The 24871-nt window shown below is 40.7% G+C and overlaps 1 protein-coding gene across 5 annotated transcripts in view; it reads left to right on the top strand.

Moving 5' to 3' along the window:
* The window catches only part of fxr1 (FMR1 autosomal homolog 1), a 29734-nt gene extending 5952 nt beyond the window's left edge, over positions 1 to 23782 (top strand). The window contains exons 6-17 of one of the 5 annotated variants that reach the window (XM_060941171.1): positions 2642 to 2735; positions 6883 to 6999; positions 7264 to 7434; positions 7523 to 7601; positions 7685 to 7794; positions 7912 to 7998; positions 9460 to 9676; positions 9864 to 10070; positions 13121 to 13288; positions 13605 to 13682; positions 19801 to 19886; positions 21488 to 23782. In XM_060941171.1, coding sequence (XP_060797154.1) covers positions 2642 to 2735; positions 6883 to 6999; positions 7264 to 7434; positions 7523 to 7601; positions 7685 to 7794; positions 7912 to 7998; positions 9460 to 9676; positions 9864 to 10070; positions 13121 to 13288; positions 13605 to 13682; positions 19801 to 19886; positions 21488 to 21652 — 1579 coding nt within the window. In that variant the 3' untranslated portion in view covers positions 21653 to 23782. Of the gene's footprint in view, positions 1 to 2641; positions 2736 to 6882; positions 7000 to 7263; positions 7435 to 7522; positions 7602 to 7684; positions 7999 to 9459; positions 9677 to 9863; positions 10071 to 13120; positions 13289 to 13604; positions 13683 to 19800; positions 19887 to 21487 lie in introns of all 5 variants that reach the window. The other 4 variants (XR_009656684.1, XM_060941169.1, XM_060941168.1 and 1 more) reach the window with 4 other exon arrangements.
* The last annotated feature ends 1089 nt before the right edge of the window (positions 23783 to 24871 follow it).

Genomic DNA, 24871 nt, shown 5'->3' with positions numbered 1-24871 from the left:
GGCTTTGTTGACAGATTTTGGTCCGCTTACTAAAATGTACAGTGTGAAAGCGAACCGCACCAAAATGAAAAAAAAAACATTTGGTTCGGACCAAAGCAAGTGAACTATTGAACTATCCTGGTCTGAATACACCCTTTATTCATTCTGCCTCCAAATGTTGGTTTTGTACTTCATCCTACTTTTTCTCACAGAATTCCTCTTTAAAGTGTATATAATGGCTTTAAAATGAATAAATATCATTAGTAATGGCCAAAATGAATTAATAAAGTGGGGGGATATTAATTATTTGTTCTTTTATTATCAAGCACAAAACTATTGATAAATTGCGGCTTCTGGATCCTGGAAAAAGGCAGCCTTGCCCCAGGCCTAATCTCACATGACGTCACGCGTGGAACCCTTTTTATCTGGGTCATTTCAGTTCATCTGACTCTGTGCTTGTTTTACTCGCTGAAATTGGATATTGTTGTTGGAATCTTACAAAAATAATGAAGTGAAAGCACTGTGTTGTGTTCGGATGTTTAAATCCATATACAACAGGACATTCAGTTCACGAATTTCTGAGAAGTGACACTAAAGCGACAGTGGGTGAGGTTTGTGCAAACGAAGTGGGTAGATTTCGTGTCGCCTACTAATAATAAATCTGATCCACCAAGTGTTCACCACCAGAACGACCACACGGGAATTATTGGAGTAAAAAGAAACCCATTTATTTAATAAATGATATTTGATCTCACATTTGGACAGTTTGTCGACTCCTCAGTTATCTCACAGTGCACCAGACGCAGGATTATGAGCAACATTTACATGCTTGCGACATCCGATCTTATCATAGCTGATGCACTTTAACAGGAAGAAAAATGTGCACTCAGTCATTATTAATTATTAACTGGAACGTGTTAAAGTGCATATCACGGGTAAAGTCAGGAGCAAGATCAATGTAATTCTTGTATTTTATGTCAGTCACATTTTGCATTTGCACCTATGGTCATGAGCTTTGGGTAATGACAGAAAGAACAAGATCGCGGATACAAGCGGCTGAAATGAGTTTCCTTCGCAGGGTGGCTGGGCGCTCCCTTAGAGATAGGGTGAGAAGCACAGTCACTCGGGAGGAGCTCGGAGTAGAGCCGCTGCTCCTCCACATCGAGAGGAACCAGCTGAGGTGACTCGGGCATCTGTTTCGGATGCCTCCTGGACGCCTCCCTGGGGAGGTGTTCCAGGCATGTCCCCCCGGGAGGAGGCCCCGGGGAAGACCCAGGACACGCTGGAGGGACTATGTCTCTCGGCTGGCCTGGGAACGCCTCGGTGTTCTTCCCGAGGAGCTGGCCGAGGTGTCTGGGGAAAGGGAAGTTTGGGCTTCCATGCTTAGACTGCTGCCTCCGCGACCCGGTCCTGGATAAGCGGAAGAAGACGAGACGAGACATTTTGCATTTTGTGCGATTTATTATTTTTTTACCTTGCTCAATACCAGAAAAATTCAGTTGAAATCAAGCCATTTGAGGCGAATTGGTCCGCCTCTGAAAAAACTTGGCGTTTGGATTTCCCGGCAAACATTGATTTTCGTGACGTCGTGTGCGGGACGCCTCCCTCTGAATCCTACGTCAGCGCTGGTTTGTTTATGAGAAAACGACCTGGTGGTTTTCTGCAAATTTCTTCAACGTTATCACGTAATTATTAAAATGGTTAACAGATGTATCGTAGGAGGGTGTAGCAGCACCAATCTTGATGGGATTAGTACTCATCATTTTCCAAAAGACCGGACAATGAGAGAAATGGGAACGCTTGGTCTACACAGGCTGTGCACTGAAACCGTGCAAAGCTCTCGCAGCCTGCTGGCGCTTCCGCAGGTAACGTCACAAATCTGGCTCTAGACTCCCTTGGGGTTTTTCCAGACGTGTTTTGTTGTTTTATTTTTTTCTGCTGTAGACAGATGGCCTTGTGCAAAATTACCCTTCTGGATGAGTGTGTAAAGGGACATTCTTTCATATAAAAAAAAAAAAAAATTGGTCCAGAATATGCACTTTAAATGCTTTCAGATTGCAATATTGCAAGACTCAATTTGTTTTTAGTTTTGTTCAGGAAAACATGATGAAAGGTAACCACTGCGTTCTGCATATCTCTCTTTATCTGTCTATCCATCCATCTCACGTGCTACAGAGGAAGATTGTCGTGAACTGAGTGAACTAGCAGTTTCTCATCTTGGGGGCTCGAATAGATAACCATTTACTCCAGAATATCCTTGATAATCGTCTGCCCCTTCATCCGACATATACGAATCCCAGTCACTATCAGAATTCTCTCCAAAACGTGATTCCATATCGAGACTGTTCTAACCACTGCTGTGCACGGGAACCAAATAGATACCTGAACTGTTACACGTGTGCTGTCACACACCTTCGGGATCTTCTGCTCCAGTCTTGGCAGATTCCGTGAAAATTGGCTAATCTTATCGATTTTCCATCAATTTATGGCCAATTTTAGATCAGCGATGGTTTGAAAACACATGGTCAATCAACATAATGATTGTTGCTTTGTAAAAGGAAAAAAGTAGGGTTTAGAGGCATTACATTCACTTTAAACCTCTTCTTTGTCTTCCTTTTCTCAAGACCTCTTTTCTTCATCTCATTTTCTTTTTTCTTTCCAGTTGTGAGAACGAGCTCGCTCATAAGGACTTTAAGAAGGCTGTAGGAGCGAGCAGGATCGTCTACAACCCTGAAACCTGTGAGCTGCTCATCCTGGTGAGTGCTGAACGCATTCACACGTGCATTTACACAGTTAGGATTAAAAAAAATACACGACATACACTACCGTTCAAAAGTTTGGGGTCACCCAGACAATTTTGTGTTTTCCATGAAAAGTCACACTTTTATTTACCACTAGAGATGCACCGATACCACATTTGTGAAAACCGATACGAGTATGAGTACTATCATTTCAGTACTTGCCGATACCGAGTACTACCGATACCGATACTGTTGATGTTATTAAAATATAATTTTTCAAAAATTGCAGCATTTGAATATTTAATAGGCCTACTTTATCTATTTCCCGTGAATGTTGTTTTCTAACTGGAGTGATCATGCACACGGGTTCACATTGACAATCTCCGCTGCTCCAGAAGCGCAGAGTAGCCTTGAGTCCACGTCACACAGCCAGACAGCGCCTCTTCACGGTAGCGCTTATCTTTTGCAACATTGTTACAATAATGTTGCAAAACCTAAGCACTGCTGCGCTAGGCCTACTAGGCCTACATAACAATGTTGCAAAAGAAGTGCTACCGTGAAATGAAGAGGCGCTGTCTGCTGGCAGTGTAACGTGGACTACAAGGCTATCTGCGCTTCCGTGTGCAACCTCTCTCGATTGTCGCGCAACATTCACTCCCAGAAAACTACACTCATTGCAAATAGCCTACACAAAGAATTAAATATTTAGCTGCTGCAATTTCTGAAAAAGGCTGCTATTTATTTGGATTAGATTACAATGTCCAACTTTCGAAGTCAAGAAAGACTTGCACTCTTGCAACATGTAAGACCGATTGTTGATGAAGGGAGGAGAGAGCAGTGAGTTACCACATGCAGCGTGATCATTTCACTCCGCTGGTCACTTACCCCCTCTATCATCGGCCTTCCGCAACATTGCGGTCTTGGTTGACTTAAGGGTTGTTCTGGTGGTGCGTTTAAACTACTCCAATTACATTTAGCAACAAGACAAGGGCGTGAAAGGGAGGAGCAGTGACCATCGCAACATCACAGAGAGCGCACAAGATAACAGTGGCGGCCGGCGACGATGTATTATTTAATTTCCATCGCCAGTAATGCAGACTAAAATATGCCCCCCCCCTCCCTCCTCTCATGTGCATGTGCGCACATCCTACTGTGTGCTGCAGGAGAGTTGAATGCCTTGAGCACGCTCTTGTTCAGTCGCAGAACTTGTTAGGCAGACGCTGTTGCTGTCCATTCACAACATCGCGTCCTGTGCTCGTGGAGCTCCATACCTGTAGATGGGACGTCAATTTCCTTGGTCTTAGCGTTGCCCTCAACTGAAACAAGTTGGAAAACTCAATCAGCCATTTCTTAAAGCTCTCTCTCTCACTCTTCACTCTTAAACTCTCCCGGTTGGACTCGTACTTAAAAACTCTGCCGGTTGGATTCACCTATACAAAAATACGATTTTCATTTGTTTGTTAGTGAGTAGCCTGTCCTACAAAACCCTTACCTAGGCGAATAGCCAACATTAAAAAAGGACAACGTTGGGGATCTTAGCGTAGGCCTATCTGCGTATGGCAGCGAAAGGGAGTGGAGTGTGGAGAGATGTTTAAAATGACAGTGTTGGGGAAAGATGTTGTGACGGCACTGTTTCATGACTACGCAAACACATCTTCGTCATGGAAAAATGGGTTGTTGTCGAACAATTTTTTTTGTCTTCTGACGAAATTAGCCTACGCTCAATACTTGAGATTTACAATTTTTTTCCTGGGAGAGGCTTTTTTTCCTCAAACGGACGCTGGCAAAAGGCGCTTCACGGAACACTATCGGCGCATGGTATAGCCTATCATATTATGCTCAAGCCTGAGCTCAACAATGCTTCAGTTTTTTTTTCTCTCTCGAATGGAACAAAAAGCGCTGCGGGGAACATTGGGATCGGCACTGGTATCGGTTCATGGTATCGGCAACTGTTTGACAAGTACGAGTATGAGTATATTAGTGGAGTATCGGGGCCGATGCCAGTATCGGTGCATGCTTATTTACCACCATAAGTTGTAAAATGAATAGAAAATATAGTCAAGACATTTTTCTGGCCATTTTGAGCATTTAATCGACCCCACAAATGTGATGCTCCAGAAACTCAATCTGCTCAAAGGAAGGTCAGTTTTATAGCTTCTCTAAAGAGCTCAACTGTTTTCAGCTGTGCTAACATGATTGTACAAGGGTTTTCTAATCATCCATTAGCCTTCTGAGGCAATGAGCAAACACATTGTACCATTAGAACACTGGAGTGAGAGTTGCTGGAAATGGGCCTCTATACACCTATGGAGATATTGCACCAAAAACCAGACATTTGCAGCTAGAATAGTCATTTACCACATTAGCAATGTATAGAGTGGATTTCTGATTAGTTTAAAGTGATCTTCATTGAAAAGAACAGTGCTTTTCTTTCAAAAATAAGGACATTTCAAAGTGACCCCAAACTTTTGAACGGTAGTGTATGATTTACATCATAATATGATGTACCGAGGACAGTTGTTGAATTCAGCACCTGTGTTGAGTTAAATCATCATAAATATTCATATAAAATCAGTCTACCTGTAGGATAAATAAGATTTTCATTATTTAAACATGATTTAAAAAAATATATATTAAATGGAGGGATATCAAATAAACTATGTATGTGACGAAACATTGTACACCAGGGCTCGAAATTCGTGGTGGTCCGGTCGCCCGAGGTGACTTAATTTTTCTTTTGGCGGGTAATTCCTGTCACTAGGCAGCCCGGCTGGCTAGTTGAAAATAAAAAATATATGAAGCGAAGATTCAGACTAGGGCTGTGCGATATATCGAATATACTCGATATATCTCCGAAAATTCTGTGTGAGATACATATAATTATTATATCGTAACTATCGAGTATTTTATGGTCATCTGCCGACTTGCGTTTGTTTCGTGTTTGTTGCGTTTGTTTAAAACCTTTTCCGGTGGTTTTCTCCCTGTCCCTCAGGCAGTAACGTGAGCGGCTGCCTAAGGGTAAAAAAAAAACAGTAACGTCATGCACTCGCCAACCAATCCCGGGCGACATCTCGGTGCTGAAAGGAACTTGCGGGAAGATTTCCTAGTTTCGGTTTACAGCGCTGACTCAGTTTGTGTAATCGCTGGTGTTGCATAGGCTACCGTGTAAGCTCTGTCAGTTTCAGCGACAAATTAAAAATGGAAGTGGACGAATTGGTTCCTAAAAGAACTAGTAAGGGGTCAGTCATCTGGCATTTTTTTGGATATCGCGAGGAGGACGTGGAACAGCAAATGCCAATTTGTAAAGTGTGCAAAAAAAACAGTATCAAAATACTCGGGTCTTGAAATAAATGCACATTAGTCATGAACAATGGTAACGACTCTTTTGTGTTATTTTTGACAGAAGTAAAATTCATACATGAACAAATTTTGGCGAGTTGATTTTCTGTTTGGCGAGTTACTTTTGAAGGTAACTAGTCCGGCTGGCTGGTGAAAAAATATATGAATTTCAAGCCCTGTACACAGTCTGTTTTTAAATATTTAAGATGTATGTTCAATAAGAAAAGTGACTCTTTAATTTATTTAATAAAAACTCTTAAGATGAAAACCGCACTCGCGTATGTTCAGTACATTCTGTGAAGCTATTTTGAAATATTTATTATGATAAATTTAATCCTTGTATTAAAAGCTTCTTGTAAAACATTATGTATTATAGATGATTCAGTTTTGATTCTTTTTAGGATGACTCCTCTAAAATCATTAAATGCTCACTGGACAACATTTTGCACTAATTCGCACTTTTTAACTCGTTTCTTCCTGCAAAAGCTCCATTTTTATTTCCATTTTACCTCATGGAATTTACTTTCACCCTTTGTCCTAGTATCCTTCTTTACTTTCCAAAACCACCTTTTACCTTCCAAACTCACCCCTTCACCCATGTTTTGTGCTTCAAAATCTCCGATAAAAAAACAAAAATCTTATTTACTTCAAAATCTCAATTCTTCAAAAAAAAATCCCTCAAATTCTTTTCGAATCTCCAAAAATGAAAATATAAAAAGACACGTTTACCTTTTGAGACAGCATCCATATATGTAATACTAGATTAAACCTGCAAATGAGTTTGATGATTTGATTTTGAAGTGTGTGTACTCGTGTTTTACAGTCTGTGAACGAGGTGACGGTGAAGCGAGTGTCTCTCCTGAGCGACATGCACTTGAGGAGCATCCGCACTAAACTCATGCTCATGTACCGGAACGAGGAGGCCACAAAGCACTTAGAGGTAACGACCCGTGTGTCTGAACTTAATGTGAATCCCATCACCTTCTTTCTTCTTCTCCTCGAGAGATGGAGAGAGCAAGAAAACGATGGCAAAGATGTGCAACACATCACTACAGAATACCACAGAACCTGATGAATAATCTTAAGTCCTAACAAAAATATGTTAAATATGACGACACGGCAGGTGTCTGTGGAAACGTGATGGTTATCATGAGTAGCTTGAATACTTGCACTGGTTTGTCATAAGCGTGATGGTGTTTCTCAGAGTACGAAGCAGCTAGCATCAGCGTTCCAGGAGGAGTTCACGGTGCGAGAGGATCTGATGGGTCTTGCCATCGGCAGCCACGGCACAAACATTCAGCAGGCCAGGAAAATTCCAGGCGTGACTGCCATCGAGCTGGACGAAGAGAGCGGCACGTTCAGGATTTACGGAGAGGTAGGAATCTGTAATGTCAGCTTGGATCATCGGTCATCTGCAGTGTGATGAAGCATTTATTAATTTATTCTTCATTAATTCACTCCAGACTGCCGAGGCGGTCCAGAAAGCAAGGAGCCACCTGGAATTCCTGGAAGAGTCGGTACAAATTCCCAGAAATTTAGTTGGTATGTCTGATCTTTTTTTTTTTCCCTCCCTACGAACTTTCTTTGCATTTTTTCCTCCCCTCATTGTGTTCATTCCATCACAGGCAAGGTGATCGGTAAAAACGGCAAGGTCATTCAGGAGATCGTGGATAAATCTGGGGTGGTGCGAGTACGGATCGAGGGAGACAACGACAACAACCTTCCCAGGCAAGAGGTGAGGTCTTATTTTCAAGACTGTTTCCTTTCTGATCCCTTTACTATGGTGAATGGTATTTATTACCATGCTGTGGTCTTTTATTATTTAAAAAAACCCCACCCCACTTCGTCACAGGGAATGGTGCCCTTCACGTTTGTCGGCACAAAGGAGAGCATCGGAAACATTCAAGTCCTTCTGGAATACCACATTGCTTACCTGAACGTGAGTATTACTCATGCACTGACAAAATGTAGATAGTGGTTGCTTTATTGCTCTTATTAAAGCCTAGGTCACAACCGGACATACGATTTTTTGGCCGTGTGATTTTTGGCATTTCCCAAATCGCTGCCTTTTTTTTGTTCATGGAGAAAGACGCATGTTGGCCGTAAGTTTTGTCTTGCAACCTGAAAAAAACGTAAGCGCCCGTAGAGTTTGTTTGACATGACAAAGAACCTCTGCGGCCGGTCTGCGGCTCGAAAATCAGCACGTCACACGCGCGCCCTCCGTGCGTTTCTTGCGTTTTTTGCACGTAGACCGGCCGTAGGAGCACGTACGGCCGGTTGTGACCGAGGCTTAATGTAAATTGATTTTGATATTTATTTAATCAGTGATCAGTGGTCCATGTGAAGCCATTAAGGAGTAAAATCACTCATGGGGTGTGATGAAGTCGATTTACTATTACCTCATAACAGCATGTCCCCAAGTGTTTTATTCCTCTGATACCACTGTAATTTGCTAACTAGTGCAGTTTTTTAAAACTTATTAAAGAACGAAAATTAATACTTTTTATCCGTTTACAGTGTGGTGGAAAAGCTTAATAAGACTCGAGGCTGTCAGGAAGAAAGCAGACAGAAAATAAGTTTATTGTAATACTTCTTGCAAGAAGGCTCATCTGAATGAATTTCACCCAGAGAAGCATTCTCCATTTCCATAGACCCTGTTTTATACTTGCCATAATAACAATAACATATCTGATATGCAAGTTATCTTCTTAATCTCAGGGTGTTCAGCTTTGGCACCCTCTATCATTAACCACTGTCCCGACACCTATACATGTTTATACTAACCTAGAAAATAGAACACAAACACATTGTGTCTCATGTTTATACAAGATGAACAATGTCTGACCTCCTTTACGAAGGATCTGAGAGGCACAAAAATTCTCTAAAATTACAATTTTTCCTCTACAAGAGTTACATTTAATGTTATGAAACATTTGCAAAACAAGTTAGTTCCTGTTCTTATTTGTAATAGCAGCTATAAACAGTCATTTCTTCCCCCCCCCCCCCCCCCCCCCCCCGAAGTTAATAATTAAAAAAAAAAAGTCTGCAACTTGTTACTGAAAAACCACAAAGTGTAAACTCCTCTGTCCTTAAGACTCTGATGGTGTCACTGGTGATGCTGACACTGGAGACTCCTTCCATAAATGCTAAATACATTTTTGTCTGCAGATAAACGAAGACACACTTTTTAAATCCTGCTGTTATAGAAAATTAATCGATTCATCAATGAATCTCCTTATTAAGTAAATGTAATACAGTTCTTCTGTTCAGTCTATGAATTTTCGTAGTACTAAATAACGAGCAAACACTGTTTTTGCACGTGATGGATAATTTAGTTATTTTGTGTTGTACGTGTTGTATTGTGGTTAATGATTGTGTGATTTTTGGTGCGTTTGTGTAGGAGGTGGAGCAGTTGAGGTTGGAGCGGCTGCAGATCGATGAACAGCTGCGTCAGATCGGTTTGGGTTTCCGCCCTGTTCCGGGACGTTCCACAGAGAAAGACAAAGAGAAGAGCTCCGGGATGGACGAAAGCATCTCCGCCGTCTCGCTGCACTCTGGGCGCTCCTATACGGGCCGGGGACGTGCACGCAAGACCGCCAACCACAACTCGGCCTACGGTAACACACTTTACACACTCGGCTGTTTACAACTATCAGAATCTTACCTGTGATCTGTTGAGCTGACCTCTTCTTTAATCCACATTTTATTAAAGATTCAAGTTTTGTAAATGGACTGCAAAAAATATATACAAATGTAAAAAAGAGAGAGGGAATAAATGAACTCCGCCTCACTTCCTGTCCATAGGAACGAACTCGGAGCACTCGTACACTTCAGAGACGGATTCTGAGCGGAGAGACGAGCCGAGTGATTTCTCTGTGAGAGAAGATGAGGACGAGCGCAATGTCCAGCCTAAGGAAAACAGGAAGAGAGTGGGAGGAGTCAGAGGTCGCGGTGGGTCAGGAGTCAGAGGTCGCGGGGCTGGACGAGGGTCAGGGAGCACCATGAGCTCAGGTACATTTGGCGAAAGGAAAAAAAAAATTACACACTCTTCTGCTTCACTCTACACCATCCCATGTTTAATAGTAGACGATGCGACAAAACATCGTCGCAGAAATCCGATTGTAGATCTCGCTGGGGAGAAGAGATTTCACATGATTTTGTGATTCGAATGAAACGTGGATGCCTTTTCGCTACTTGTGTAAATAATAAGTGAACAGTTCAGGATGAGCATGTTGTGTGTAAGGTGTATAAACTGTTCTAGCTACTTGGTAACAAGGTACAGAAGAATGCTTCCTTTTCATTTGAAACGCTTGTCACTGATTTAAGATATTACTGCCTTATCAGCATGCAAACACTAAATCAAAGTACATCATATATGAGCAAGTAATCCTGTATTTGTTTCCCATGTGCACTTCTCTAAACACCAGAGAATTTGTGTGATACAATAACTAAAACTTTAAACCATGGCTCACCGTCTTCCTTCTCCCATTTTAAGAGTCATATTCAAACATGACTCTAAACCAGGAGTTTTCAAAGTGTGGGAGAGTCAGCCCCCCCTCGGAGAGCAAATAAACAACAGCGCCCCCCCCCCTTACAATTTTTGTTGTTGCTATACTTAATGCTCCATTCGTATTTTTAAAAAATGGTTGTTGTACACATTTTTATTTTTTTATTTTTCACATTTTAAACATCTGTGCTTTTTAAAACATCTTGTTTTACACATTTTAAACATCTCATAGCATCGTTAGCTAGCACCTCTTGGCAGACAACACACTGTGGCAGTGGAGCATCTTCAGATCCAGTCCATGAAAATCCAAACTTTAAATAATCGTGGTCATACTTCCTTCTTTTTTTCAGTCCCCCCAGGATTCCGCGGGCCTTTTTTGTGATTGTTGCGGGCTAAAATGTCTGATGTTGCGGGGGTTTCCAAAAAATTGCGATGAAAGTTGCGGTGTTTTTTTAGGTTTTTGTTGTGATTACATTGCGGGAGGAAGTGAAAGTTGTGAGAAATTGTTGCGATTTTCTCTTTTTGTGATTTAAAATTGAGTGATATGTTAAATATTAAGTTATTACTGAAAAACTATTGATTAAAAGAACAAAGACACTGAGAAATGGTCCTATAAACAACTTTACCAATAAGATTACCAGGACTGGCGGCACGGTGGTGTAGTGGTTAGCACTGTCGCCTCACAGCAAGAAGGTCCTGGGTTCGAGCCCCGGGGCCGGCGAGGGCCTTTCTGTGTGGAGTTTGCATGTTCTCCCCGTGTCCGCGTGGGTTTCCTCCGGGTGCTCCGGTTTCCCCCACAGTCCAAAGACATGCAGGTTAGGTTAACTGGTGACTCTAAATTGACCGTAGGTGTGAATGTGAGTGTGAATGGTTGTCTGTGTCTATGTGTCAGCCCTGTGATGACCTGGCGACTTGTCCAGGGTGTACCCCGCCTTTCGCCCGTAGTCAGCTGGGATAGGCTCCAGCTTGCCTGCGACCCTGTAGAAGGATAAAGCGGCTAGAGATAATGAGATGAGATGACCAGGACTACAAAAATGCAGAAAAATAGGCTTTACTTATCCAAATGCACCTGTTGGTTCAAAAGTTAAAGTGCAGAGAACCTCACAGCACAACATGAAGTTACCTTAAAATATAATATAAATGCCTCAGCTTTCATGTAAGAAAAAAAAACTATTAATACTAGTGCTGTGTGCAGGCAGTCTCTCCTGAAGACTAAATTAAACAATAATTATAAACTAATAAAATAAATGGCTCAGGCTTCATAGAAGAAAAAAAAAAAAAACAATTTGAACAGAATCTCTCAGTATGATGCTGAAGCTGCCTAAACAATGGAAAATAAAATACCACTTTGGCAAAAATGTTGGCATCCATTAATTTCTTGTATTAAGTAAAAAAAATAATGTAAAGTGCACACAGTCCTTCACTGTAAACATAACACACTTTCAGTAACAGAATTTAAGCCTATATAAACACTGACTCGCACATCATGCAATGTTGCCAGATACTGCTGACGTTTTCCAGCCCAAAATATGTTCAAAACCCGCCAAAATGCACTTGAAACCGCCCAATCTGGCAACACTATGCGCATGCTGCTTCTCTTGAATGTATACACGGAAGTAAGGCGGAAGGTAGTTTGTCGACATCACCTCAAGACGACGCCAACGATTGGTCAAATTTGCGGGAAAGTTGCGGTGATTGGATATAATTGCAACACCGCCCTGAATTTGCGGGGATTGGTTGAATTTGCGTTGAAGTTGCAAATCGCAACATCCTGGAGGCTCTGTTTTTTTGCTTGGCCCAGACTCTGTCTCCTCACTCACTGTAGCTTTTGGTACTAAAAATCGATCCATTTTGTCCCTGGTAAGGCTAGCTGAAGTTCGCTAAATGTCCGCAATAGTAACTTATTCTGGTTTATTTTTCCTCACGTTGTGCCCCCCCCCGAAGAACTCTGGCGCCCCACACTTTGAAAAGCCCTGCTCTAAACTGACCGTAGGTGTGAATGTGAGTGTGAATGGTTGTCTGTGTCTATGTGTCAGCCCTGTGATGACCTGGCGACTTGTCCAGGGTGTACCCCACCTTTCGCCCGTAGTCAGCTGGGATAGGCTCCAGCTTGCCTGTGACCCTGTAGAACAGGATAAAGCGGCTAGAGATGATGAGATGAGATGAGATATTCAAACATGTATCTTTTCTCCCAACACATTTCCCTTTCTTCTTCCTACGAGTCTATTTCCAACTCCTTTTGAGGACTCGTGTGCACAGCAAGCGTTAGTGTTCGAAGGGCACTATAGAAATGGAACACATTATTACCTATTATTAACTGTTGGACGTAGCAACGTATTTCAGTAGATTGCATACTTCTCTGAACATTCCTTTCATTTTAGCTAAAGAAGCCAAGCTAGTTCATGTGTAGAAAACTAAGTCACCGAGTTACAGACAGGTTTTTCTTACACTGATACAGCTCTGCTGCATTATTGTGAGTGCTCAGTGCATTTATTCTCTGCTTCAGAATGTATTTACAGAATACACTTTTTTTTTTTTTTTTTTTCCCTGGCAGTTCTGAAGGATCCAGACCGGAACCCATACAGTATATTGGATAACTCCGAGTCGGACCAGATTGCTGATGCAGAAGCGAGTGAGTGTGAGCAGAGTTCTCGGAGCCGACGCTCGCGCCGCCGACGCCCTGAACCTGACGATAACACATCACTCAGTGAGAATGGCCTCGGCAAGTACACGTGTACACAGCTTCCCTGCTTCACAGAGAACTGTGTTTTTCTTTTACACCACTGCAAATTAGTCACATGACTTGACTTAAGGAAAGTGTGTTGAAAAGTAAGAGCTGTAACCTTTTGATGGGGTAGGGCATCTATGAATCAGAAAAGTGTTTCTTTTTCTGGCTGTAGTTTTTTTTTTTTTTTAAATACTTGGCACCTGAAAGTTGTGTAAACTGTAGTAACCTTCGGCTCAATGCTGAAATGCTCTGCAGTGAAAACAAAAGCAGTCCTGAGGTTAAGTAACGCTGAGATTTCACACTACTCTAGATGAGCCTGAATTTAAACCTCTGCGGCAGAACCGTAGCCGCCGCAGACGCATTCGGCCTCCAGAGGAGAGACAGCCAGGTAGTGAAGTAGTGCATGAATCAAGTGTGCTTGGAGTGAACCCTCACCAGGTGCAGTGAGTGCAACTCACCCATTAAAGGTCATCAAAGTCATTGAAAGCTTTGTTTTTAAAATGTGCATTTCCAACTAATAATTAATCTACTAATAAGTAAAAATAAGCAGGGATGAGAGTAAAGAGTTGCAATTACTCTCTTTACTGTAATAGTGTGTGTGTGTGTGTGTGTGTGTGTGTGTGTGTGTGTGTGTATTACTTGGGCACGTTTTATTTTGAGTTATCTTACTTTGCTACACTTTAAATTACCTCTGGTACAGAGTGAAAAAAGAAAAGTCTCCATGAACTATGTGCTCCAGGAATTTTTTTTTTTTTGTAGAATTTGAGCTAACGCTACCACTGGTCTGTTTTTCTGCCACTCGGTGGGTATAACCGCAGTGACTGTCATGTAAATGCCCACTGTTGCTCCATGCCAGGCAGTCACAGACATGAACTGTGGGGAAAAAAATGGACACACAAGCCCTAAATGCAGCTGAACATGAAGAAATCCTTGGCCACATTTAAGGCACCAATTCGATTTCAAGTACAAGAAGGGTGACAGCAAAATTATGGAATGTAAAGCATCCCTGCTTTTTTATTTATTTTTGCGCCAAAAGATGTGCTGATAGCTGCATGTATAAAAAAACAAAAACTGCATCCAACCTGCACAAGCATAAGTGAATTAACTGTAGCCACTGAGGCCCACTTTACACGGGGACGGTCTGAAACAAAAACTCAAGTCCGTTTTCGTTCTCACTTTTTTCCGCGTCTACATGACCGTTTTCAAGGAGGAAATCTGCGTCTATACGGTGATGCATAAATGTGTGGAATTCAATTGGATGTGCATGCCAGGCGGCTAGGTGGTGCTGTGAAAGACCTCCGCTATGTCTGCACGCATGCGCAACGTCTTCCGTCTTGTCTGATCTGCACATCTGCGCTGCGAAAACTTTGACTACTCTGGCTATGGTAAGTAAGAAAGTAAGTAAAAAAGTAAGAGCCTACTATACCCGCCTCTGTTCATTAACGGTATATGTGCAGATTCGGTATAGATGTTCGAAGGACTCCTGGACGTTTATTAAAGCTGCCAGAGCAGCTTGAACGTCCGTTGGATCAATGTAGTCAGACATGCTCTTACTTTTTTACTTACTTTCTTACTTCCCGGGCTGGCATGTACAGTATATGACATGTATGACGTAAACGCGTACCCGACGTGAGCAGATCCGAGCAGAGTTTCGCGTATTGGGTAGTTTAGACGGATATGCAACAGGGGCTGTTTTTAACTTATCCACTCTGGAAGGCGTTTTCAATTTTTTCTATTTTTCAGCCTCGGAAACGCCGTCCCCGTGTAGACAAAAGGCACTTCCGATAAAATATTTAGTCGTTTTTACCCGACAGCGTCCTCGTGTAAACGGGCCCTGAATTTCAAATTTATCCGTGGTAATAGCCAGGAGGTTTACTGATGTTGATTCACATGTTAATGGAAGCAAATCGGTTTTGTGTTCATGTAAACCTGGGAGTCTAATAAGTGTTAGCTTAGTAGTTTTGCTTATTTAAGCTCAAGTTACAGACATAGGCATTACCATTCTGGCTCGGTTAATGCTACATTTATTTGATCTCAGGCCTGATAGAGGTTGTGTTGTGTAGGAATATAAACAATTGGAATCAACAGTTTAATACGATGTAATGTTTCCTTGTTATAAGATTAGCTTTTTAGTGGGCAAGTTAACTTAAAGGAGCAAAAGTAATTCATTGTTTTCTTCTGTTATCATTTCTATTCTGAAGATGACATGGTACAAAAATCCATCAGCTTGGTGGTTGTCAGCTCAGGTGGCAGTGTAATGTTGCTCAGTATAGTTCAGTCACTAGCGTTTGATCAGAATGAATGTTATGTACCCTTTGAGTGCCATGTTTATAAAATACAATATGAAAATGGGATGGGATCCGTTGTTTATACTGTAAATACGGCGACTTAAAATGATGTACCTTTTTCTTAATTCCATTTACAGTGGTGCTTGAAAGTTTGTGAACCCTTTAGAATTGTCTATATTTCTGCATAAATATGACCTAAAGCAGCATCAGATTTTCACACAAGTCCTAAAAGTAGATAAAGAGAGCCCAGTTAAACAAATGAGACAAAAATATTATACTTGGTCATTTATTTATTGAGGAAAATGATCCAATATTACATATCTGTGAGTGGCAAAAGTATGTGAACCTCTAGGATTAGCAGTTAATTTGAAGGTGAAATTAGAGTCAGGTGTTTTCAATCAATGGGATGACAATCAGGTGTGAGTGGGCACCCTGTTTTATTTAAAGAACAGGGATCTATCAAAGTCTGATCTTCACAACACGTTTGTGGAAGTGCATCATGGCACGAACAAAGGAGATTTCTGAGGACCTCAGAAAAAGCGTTGTTGATGCTCAACAGGCTGGAAAAGGTTACAAAACCATCTCTAAAGAGTTTGGACTCCACCAATCCACAGTCAGACAGATTGTGTACAAATGGAGGAAATTCAAGACCATTGTTACCCTCCCCAGGAGTGGTCGACCAACAAAGATCACTCCAAGAGCAAGGCGTGTAATAGTTGGCGAGGTTACAAAGGACCCCAGGGTAACTTCTAAGCAACTGAAGGCCTCTCTCACATTGGCTAATGTTCATGTTCATGAGTCCACCATCAGGAGAACACTGAACAACAATGGTGTGCATGGCAGGGCTGCAAGGAGAAAGCCACTGCTCTTCAAAAAGAACATTGCTGCTCGTCTGCAGTTTGCTAAAGATCACGTGGACAAGCCAGAAGGCTATTGGAAAAATGTTTTGTGGGCGGATGAGACCAAAATAGAACTTTTTGCTTTAAATGAGAAGTGTTATGTTTGGAGAAAGGAAAACCCTGCATTCCAGCATAAGAACCTTATCCCATCTGTGAAACATGGTGGTGGTAGTATCATGGTTTGGGCCTGTTTTGCTGCATCTGGGCCAGGACAGCTTGCCATCATTGATGGAACAATGAATTCTGAATTATACCAGCAAATTCTAAAGGAAAATGTCAGGACATCTGTCCATGAACTGAATCTCAAGAAAAGATGGGTCATGCAGCAAAACAACGACCCTAAGCACACAAGTCGTTCTACCAAAGAATGGTTAAAGAAGATTAAAGTTAATGTTTTGGAATGGCCAAGTCAAAGTCCTGACCTTAATCCAATCAAAATGTTGTGGAAGGACCTGAAGCGAGCAGTTCATGTGAGGAAACCCACCAACATCCCAGAGTTGAAGCTGTTCTGTACGGAGGAATGGGCTAAAATTCCTCCAAGCCGGTGTGCAGGACTGATCAACAGTTACTGGAAACATTTAGTTACAGTTATTGCTGCACAAGGGGGTCACACCAGATACTGAAAGCAAAGGTTCACATACTTTTGCCCCTCACAGATATGTAATATTGGATCATTTTCCTCAATAAATAAATGACCAAGTATAATATTTTGTCTCATTTGTTTAACTGGGCTCTCTTTATCTACTTTTAGGACTTTTGTGAAAATCTGATGTTTTAGGTCATATTTATGCAGAAATATAGAAAATTCTATATTTTCTATAATTCGATAAAAGGGTTCACAAACTTTCAAGCACCACTGTAAAATATTTAAGCAATGTATTTAATGTTTTAATTTAATTTATTAATTCAGCATATTTTATGAAGGTGATCTGAAATTAAAAATAACATATGCATGCTCTTGCCCCATCTGCATTGCCTGGTTTAGATCCTAGAGTATAATTTATCTGCACTTCACCAACCACGCAGTTAAAAAAAAAAGAGTAACTAATGTAAATTTTACTTTTCCTTTTATTTGAGTGAATTTTTACAGAAGTAATTTTACTTTTGTGATTGTTTCACTATAGTAACAGTACTTTTACTTGAGTAAAATAATTTAGTGTAAATGCAGCTTGTCATGTTGCATAAAAACTGCAAAAAAGTGTAAATTCGTCTGTCCTGAAGATGTCAGGAAACTTTCACAGCCAAAGTACTGACATTGGAGACTCCTTCCAGAAATTTTCAACAAACACCACCTTAGAGAAAACTTCACCATATCAATGATTATTTTAATCCATTTATGTGAAGCACCTGCCATACAAGTCCCTGTGAATGAACCGTTACCACAGAAATATATATATATATATATATATATATACACACACATACATTATACAACCCTGATTACAAAAAAGTTGGGACAAAGTACAAATTGTAAATAAAAATGGAATGCAATGATGTGAAAGTTTCAAAATTCCATATTTTATTCAGAATAGAACATAGATGACATATCAAATGTTTAAACTGAGAAAATGTATCATTTAAAGAGAAAAATTAGGTGATTTTAAATTTCATGACAACAACACATCTCAAAGTTGGGACAAGGCCATGTTTACCACTGAGACATCCCCTTTTCTCTTTACAACAGTCTGTAAACGTCTGGGGACTGAGGAGACAAGTTGCTCAAGTTTAGGGATAGGAATGTTAACCCATTCTTGTCTAATGTAGGATTCTAGTTGCTCCACTGTCTTAGGTCTTTTTGGTCATATCTTCCGTTTTATGATGCGCCAAATGTTTTCTATGGGTGAAAGATCTGGACTGCAGGCTGGCCAGTTCAGTACCCGGACCCTTCTTCTACGCAGCCATGATGCTGTAATTGATGCAGTATGTGGTTTGGCATTGTCATGTTGGAAAATGCAAGGTCTTCCCTGAAAGAGACGTCGTCTGGATGGGAGCATATGTTGCTCTAGAACCTGGATATACCTTTCAGCATTGATGGTGTCTTTCCAGATGTGTAAGCTGCCCATGCCACACGCACTAATGCAACCCCATACCATCAGAGATGCAGGCTTCTGAACTGAGCGCCGATAACAACTTGGGTCGTCCTTCTCCTCTTTAGTCCGAATGACACGGCGTCCCTGATTTCCATAAAGAACTTCAAATTTTGATTCGTCTGACCACAGAACAGTTTTCCACTTTGCCACAGTCCATTTTAAATGAGCTTTGGCGCAGAGAAGACGTCTGCGCTTCTGGATCATGTTTAGATACGGCTTCTTCTTTGAACTATAGAGTTTTAGCTGGCAACGGCGGATGGCATGGTGAATTGTGTTCACAGATAATGTTCTCTGGAAATATTCCTGAGCCCATTTTGTGATTTCCAATACAGAAGCATGCCTGTATGTGATGCAGTGCCGTCTAAGGGCCGGAAGATCACGGGCACCCAGTATGGTTTTCCGGCCTTGACCCTTACACACAGAGATTCTTCCAGATTCTCTGAATCTTTTGATGATGATATGCACTGTAGATGATGATATGTTCAAACTCTTTGCAATTTTACACTGTCGAACTCCTTTCTGATATTGCTCCACTATTTGTCGGCGCAGAATTAGGGGGATTGGTGATCCTCTTCCCATCTTTACTTCTGAGAGCTGCTGCCACTCCAAGATGCTCTTTTTATACCCAGTCATGTTAATGACCTACTGCCAATTGACCTAATGAGTTGCAATTTGGTCCTCCAGCTGTTCCTTTTTTGTACCTTTAACTTTTCCAGCCTCTTATTGTCCCTGTCTGTCCCAACTTTTTTGAGATGTGTTGCTGTCATGAAATTTCAAATGAGCCAATATTTGGCATGAAATTTCAAAATGTCTCACTTTCGACATTTGATATGTTGTCTATGTTCTATTGTGAATACAATATCAGTTTGAGATTTGTAAATTATTGCATTCCGTTTTATTTACAATTTGTACTTTGTCCCAACTTTTTTGGAATCGGGGTTGTAGATGTTACTCAAGATAACATTAGATAACATATCAGTGAGCACATTAATTATATATAAACCTGTGATGTGCAGCTGCACTACTGTCAGAGTTACTGTTATAGAAAATGAATCAATACTTTCTGACCAATCAGAATCTAACAGTTGTTTTTGGCACATGTCAAGGTCATACTAACTACTAAACTTCCTGTTTTCTGTATCTGACAGCACGGAATGTGCCAGAAACGGTTACATCAAATGGAAAAGTAAAACTAAAGTTTTGATTAAAGATTTTTTTTTTCTTTGCAGTCACTGTGGCTGATTATATATCACGTGCTGAGTCCCACAGCAGGCAGAGAACGCCACGAGATCTGAAGAAGAATAAAAAAGACTTGGTAGGTCATAATTCTGCCTGTTTTTAATACAGTAATTGATAATCTTTTAACCATTTTACCATCAGACGCAGTTACTCCTCTCAGGAAACAAAAAGGTCAAAAACTGAGGCAAAATAAAACAGCTTACACCACAGCATGGTTGGATTCTGATTGGTCAGAAGGTGTTGATTTAATTTCCTCTAACGGCAGCTCTGACAGTAGCGCAGCTGCAAGTCACAGGTTTATATTAATGTGCTCTTTCTAATACTTTGTTTCTATAGTAACAGTAAATGGATTTTATAAAACCATGTAATCATTGACATTGTGAAGTTGTCATTAAGGAGATGTTTGTCATTTATGGATGGAGTCTAAAGCTGTAACTTGAAGATTTCTGACATCTTCGGAACAGAGGAGTTTGTGTTACTTGCCATGTTGCCATGAAAACGTTGTTTTGTTAACTGAGACAGAGAGAGAGATTGGCAAGGGAACGACTTATCACGGCTATATTATTACTCAGAACAGGAACTTGCATGTTTCATGGATGTTCCAGAACATTAAAGGAACAGTCCACCGTACTTCCATAATGAAATATGCTCTTATCTGAATTGAGACGAGCTGCTCCGTACCTGTCCGAGCTTTGCGCGACCTCCCAGTCAGTCAGACGCAGTCAGACGCACTGTCACTCCTGTTAGCAATGTAGCTAGGCTCACTATGGCCAATGGTATTTTTTGGGGCTGTAGTTAGATGCGACCAAACTCTTCCGCGTTTTTCCTGTTTATATGACCAGTGATATGAAACAAGTTCAGTTACACAAATTGAAACATAGCGATTTTCTATGCTATGGAAAGTCCGCACTATAATGACAGGTGTACTAACACCTTCTGCGCGCTTCGGCAGCGCATTGATATCTGAGCTCCGTATCAATGCGTTCCCGAAGTGCGCAGAAGGTGTTAGTACGCCTGTCATTATAGTGCGGACTTTCCATAGCATAGAAAATCGCTACGTTTCAATTTGTGTAACTGAACTTGTTTCATATCACTGGTCATATAAACCGGAAAAACGCGGAAGAGTTTGGTCGCATCTAACTACAGCCCCAAAAAATACCGTTGGCCATGCTGAGCCTAGCTACATTGCTAACAGGAGTGACAGCGCGTCTGACTGACTGGGAGGTCGCGCAAAGCTCGGACAGGTACGGAGCAGCTCGTCTCAATTCAGATAAGAGCATATTTCATTATGGAAGTACAGTGGACCGTTCCTTTAAATGTAACTCCTAAATGGATAAAGTATGATATGCCCTTTGCTAAATTAAAAAAAGTCAGCTTTGGTAAATTGAGATATGGTATAAGTGGAATAAAACACATGGAAATGCAGGAAAATAATCCCCTTCAGGGTGATCATTCTGCTTCATCATACCACCACATCACTGATTGATTATTTTTCTATAAAGACATGACACACAGTGGTTCATTTCTTATCTATCTCTGAAGGAACATAATTTAAGATGCAACTGTAAAGATAACTTTGTTCTTCTCTTCATAATCAACTTTTTCTTTCTGAAGTTATTTACTGCACCTTTGCATGAAAACATTATTTTTATTCATATAATTTCTCTCCACTCGCAGGGTCAGGTGGATGTCATATCTGAGCATGGCGCCTCCAAACAGCTTGCTAACAGCCCCAACACTAACCCTGATGAGCAGAATAAGACACTGCACGCTTCCACAGAAACAGCCCCTGGTGGGAAAACTGATGTGGCCAAGCCAACCGTCGTTAATGGACTCTCCTAAACACCCGGATCTGTTCCTGTATTCTATCTCCAAACAGCTGTAACCTTTACATTTTTACAATAGTGCTTGTATGAGCCTCGCCAAAGATAGACAGACACACACAGACTTCCAGATTCTTCTCTCTGCTGCACTTTTCTGTTCCTTCACCGTGGATCAGGTACGAAGGGAGAACATGAACTAAACAAAAGGTGCCCTGAAATGCAATGCATTATTAGCATTTCTTTTTCTGTCCAGTTATCTTTTACCATGAAGCCTAAATGGAAATCTCTGCAATGTTCTCTATAAATGTTGTTATTCCAGACCCACCAAACTTTACAAATTTTGTATAGGAGCGTAACATTTTAAAATCAGAGTATTCTGCTATAAGTTATTCCTCAAACGCCAGTTGTCTTTTTTTTTTTTTTTTCTTTCCCCCCCCCCCCCCAATGGCAGATGATCCAATCGATATATTAGTCTGCAGTTATTGACACTTGCCTAAGTGTTTTTAAACTCTCCATATTAACAAAGCCTCTGGAAGCCTTGAGTTTCCCCCTGATGTGTTCTCACGGTAAATGAAGAATGTTTAGGGTTTGTTAATGTGAATTAAAATCTTTCTGTACCACTTAGCAAATGTCTGTTAACTAGATTTATTAGGGATACCACAGAAGATTGCCTGCTGAAGTGTTCAGATTTAAAACTTAAACAACTTTAATGGTAACGAGGATTAGAAAGTGACAAAAACCATTTTTTTCTTCTGCACTATCAGCACTAATGTGTTTTAAACAGTGCAATCAAGCCCATCGCCATAGAAACGAGTGTGTGTATACACAGGGTTTTACGGTAATTACCAGGTGCTTTGGGGGGGAAGCTGTCTGTTTTATGATGTTTACATACACACTTTTTATTAATTGCTGTACATAACATCTTTTTTCCTTGAATATGAAGAATGAAATTGTTCATGTAGACCTTTCTAGTGTTTCAATCTTAAATAAAACAGGAGACAGCTCCCTGTTCTCCCCCAAGATGCTGGTGGCTACCCTTAAATCTGTATACACACACCTAGCCATACGATATGTGAACGGGTGATTATTGATAATGTTCTGTGGTTTTATTTCATTTATTCCTCTTCAGGATCGGCAGGTACTTGGTTTCTGGTCAGTTCTCAGTAATCTCTGTGTTCCTGATTATCAGGTGGGTATTTCAAAAGTATTCACGTCTTTTTACGTCCTTTTATTGACCGACAAACCTCAGGAGTGCTGTTATTTTGAGATGATAATGGGACAGAAGAAAGTATAATGCATGACTTTTCTGGGCTTATTACAGACATAACATTTAACAAAAGTCTGTAATGTTTTAAGTACACGATCAGATGTTGTGCCTTCAGAGAGTAGTGTCGCTGGCTGTAGGCCAAAATAAAACCAGAGAGGAGAATTAGCTGCTTTTTATTTTTAATATGCAACCACTTTGTGTTAGGCATGTGCCGATAAATAGTTGGATGATATCATAACATCCAGTGTTGAGATTATGAATTTAGAAACAGGCTGCCTACATAGGGTGGACTAATTTAGAACAAGCACAGATCTCAATTTTAGACAAATCTGAAGGAATGTCTCAATTTTGTTCAACACATGAATCTGAACTGGTGTTAATGTTTCAGTAACATTGTGAACATAAATAAAATTGGACCATTCTCATGAAAGGAAAGCGTCATATCGGCACATGCCTGTTTCATACAGTGATTTAGGAAATGCAGTCAGAAATGTTTTTTTGCACTGAATTGTAATTTCTGTCCCTTTAGAAGAATGTTAGTCTGGAAAACTGGTCTGTTACTGTCAGATAGGAAAACACTCCATGTGACACTTGGAAAGATTGACTTCAGTGAAAGGAGAAATGCTTTGGTTTATTTATTACAATGTACAGTATTTAAACGAGAAATGCGGAAGCAGTTCTTCTAACACTACCACCTGAACGTTGCACACAGGAGATGAATTGGACTACTGAAAGATCCTTCCAGATTTTCTGTTCTGTAAACTGTTTGTCCCTTTTTTTTCTCTCTTTTTTTTTTTTTTTTTTAAATGATCATACTGGTTGTTTGATGTGCAATATGTTTTGTATCCAGGTAGTTCTTAAATAAAATTTTGATCTTCCAGATTTTTTTTAATTATTTTTTTTTTTTTTAAAAAAACTTAACTGATGGGTAAACTAACCAAACTTGCCTCCTTCACTGGAACTTGTGTGAATAAACTATGCCTTTTTCACTAAAATGTATAGATCCAGAGGCCATGCCTGTTTTGCTAAAACTACACTGTAAGCTTCATCGCCACTGGAACTGTCAAGTGGACTAGTTCTCTTTCACTAAAACAGCCAGGTCAGTGGGCCACACCTTCCATTAGAACTGACTGACTACAGCCCATACCTGTGTCCAAAACCACTCTCATTCACTACTCACTATAGAGAGGACTACATAGTGAGCTCATTGGTAAAATGAAAAAACACTTTTGGACACTACTCCACCATGCTGTTATTTATGTCAGTACTGTCGCACAATTAAAACGTGCCAGATCAGTCGGCTGGTGAGTTTTCAAAATAATAAATACATATTATACTGAGCGTATTTCCCACATTAATAAATACAAAAGTACTTTGTGTCTGCTGCATCTTTCTTTTAAATCAAATTTGAGGCTTTGATTTCTTTCAGCGCAACCGCAATGCACGATGGGATATATCGCTTGGTTTGTGACCATCAGTTGTACACTGCTTTTCATGATGCATTGTGGGATACTCTGAGTGCACTATATAGGGTGTGATTAATTCTCACTGTACATTCGGACAGCCCTACAAAATGGCGAACTCACTTTATAGTCCACTATATAGTGAGTAGGGAGTAATTTTGGACACGGGGCATAGCTCCAACGCAACGCACAGCTTCATCGGCCATGTCTCCTTCCCTAAAACTGACATGAGCTTTGGCCACACCTCTTTCACTGGGACTGACAAGCCCATAAGCTACACCTACTTCCCTGAACCTTACAAATTCGTAAGAAACATCATTGGAATTGACGCTGCGCGCTAGAATGTGCCAACATTTTAACCAGTAACCATAACTAATAAACAAACAGTGCAGTATGAGTGCATGGTAACAGATCCATTTAATCATCGTACTGAATTTTGACTCTGAGCAGCCACATAACTGACTCAGTCAGGATCTTCACTTTGAAACAAAAATGAAACACACGACTC

The sequence above is a fragment of the Neoarius graeffei genome, chromosome 15 (genome assembly GCF_027579695.1).
Source record: "Neoarius graeffei isolate fNeoGra1 chromosome 15, fNeoGra1.pri, whole genome shotgun sequence".
Classification (NCBI taxonomy): domain Eukaryota; kingdom Metazoa; phylum Chordata; class Actinopteri; order Siluriformes; family Ariidae; genus Neoarius; species Neoarius graeffei.
The sequence above is the reverse complement of the archived record's forward strand: the minus strand, read 5'-3'. Positions and strand labels throughout refer to the sequence as shown.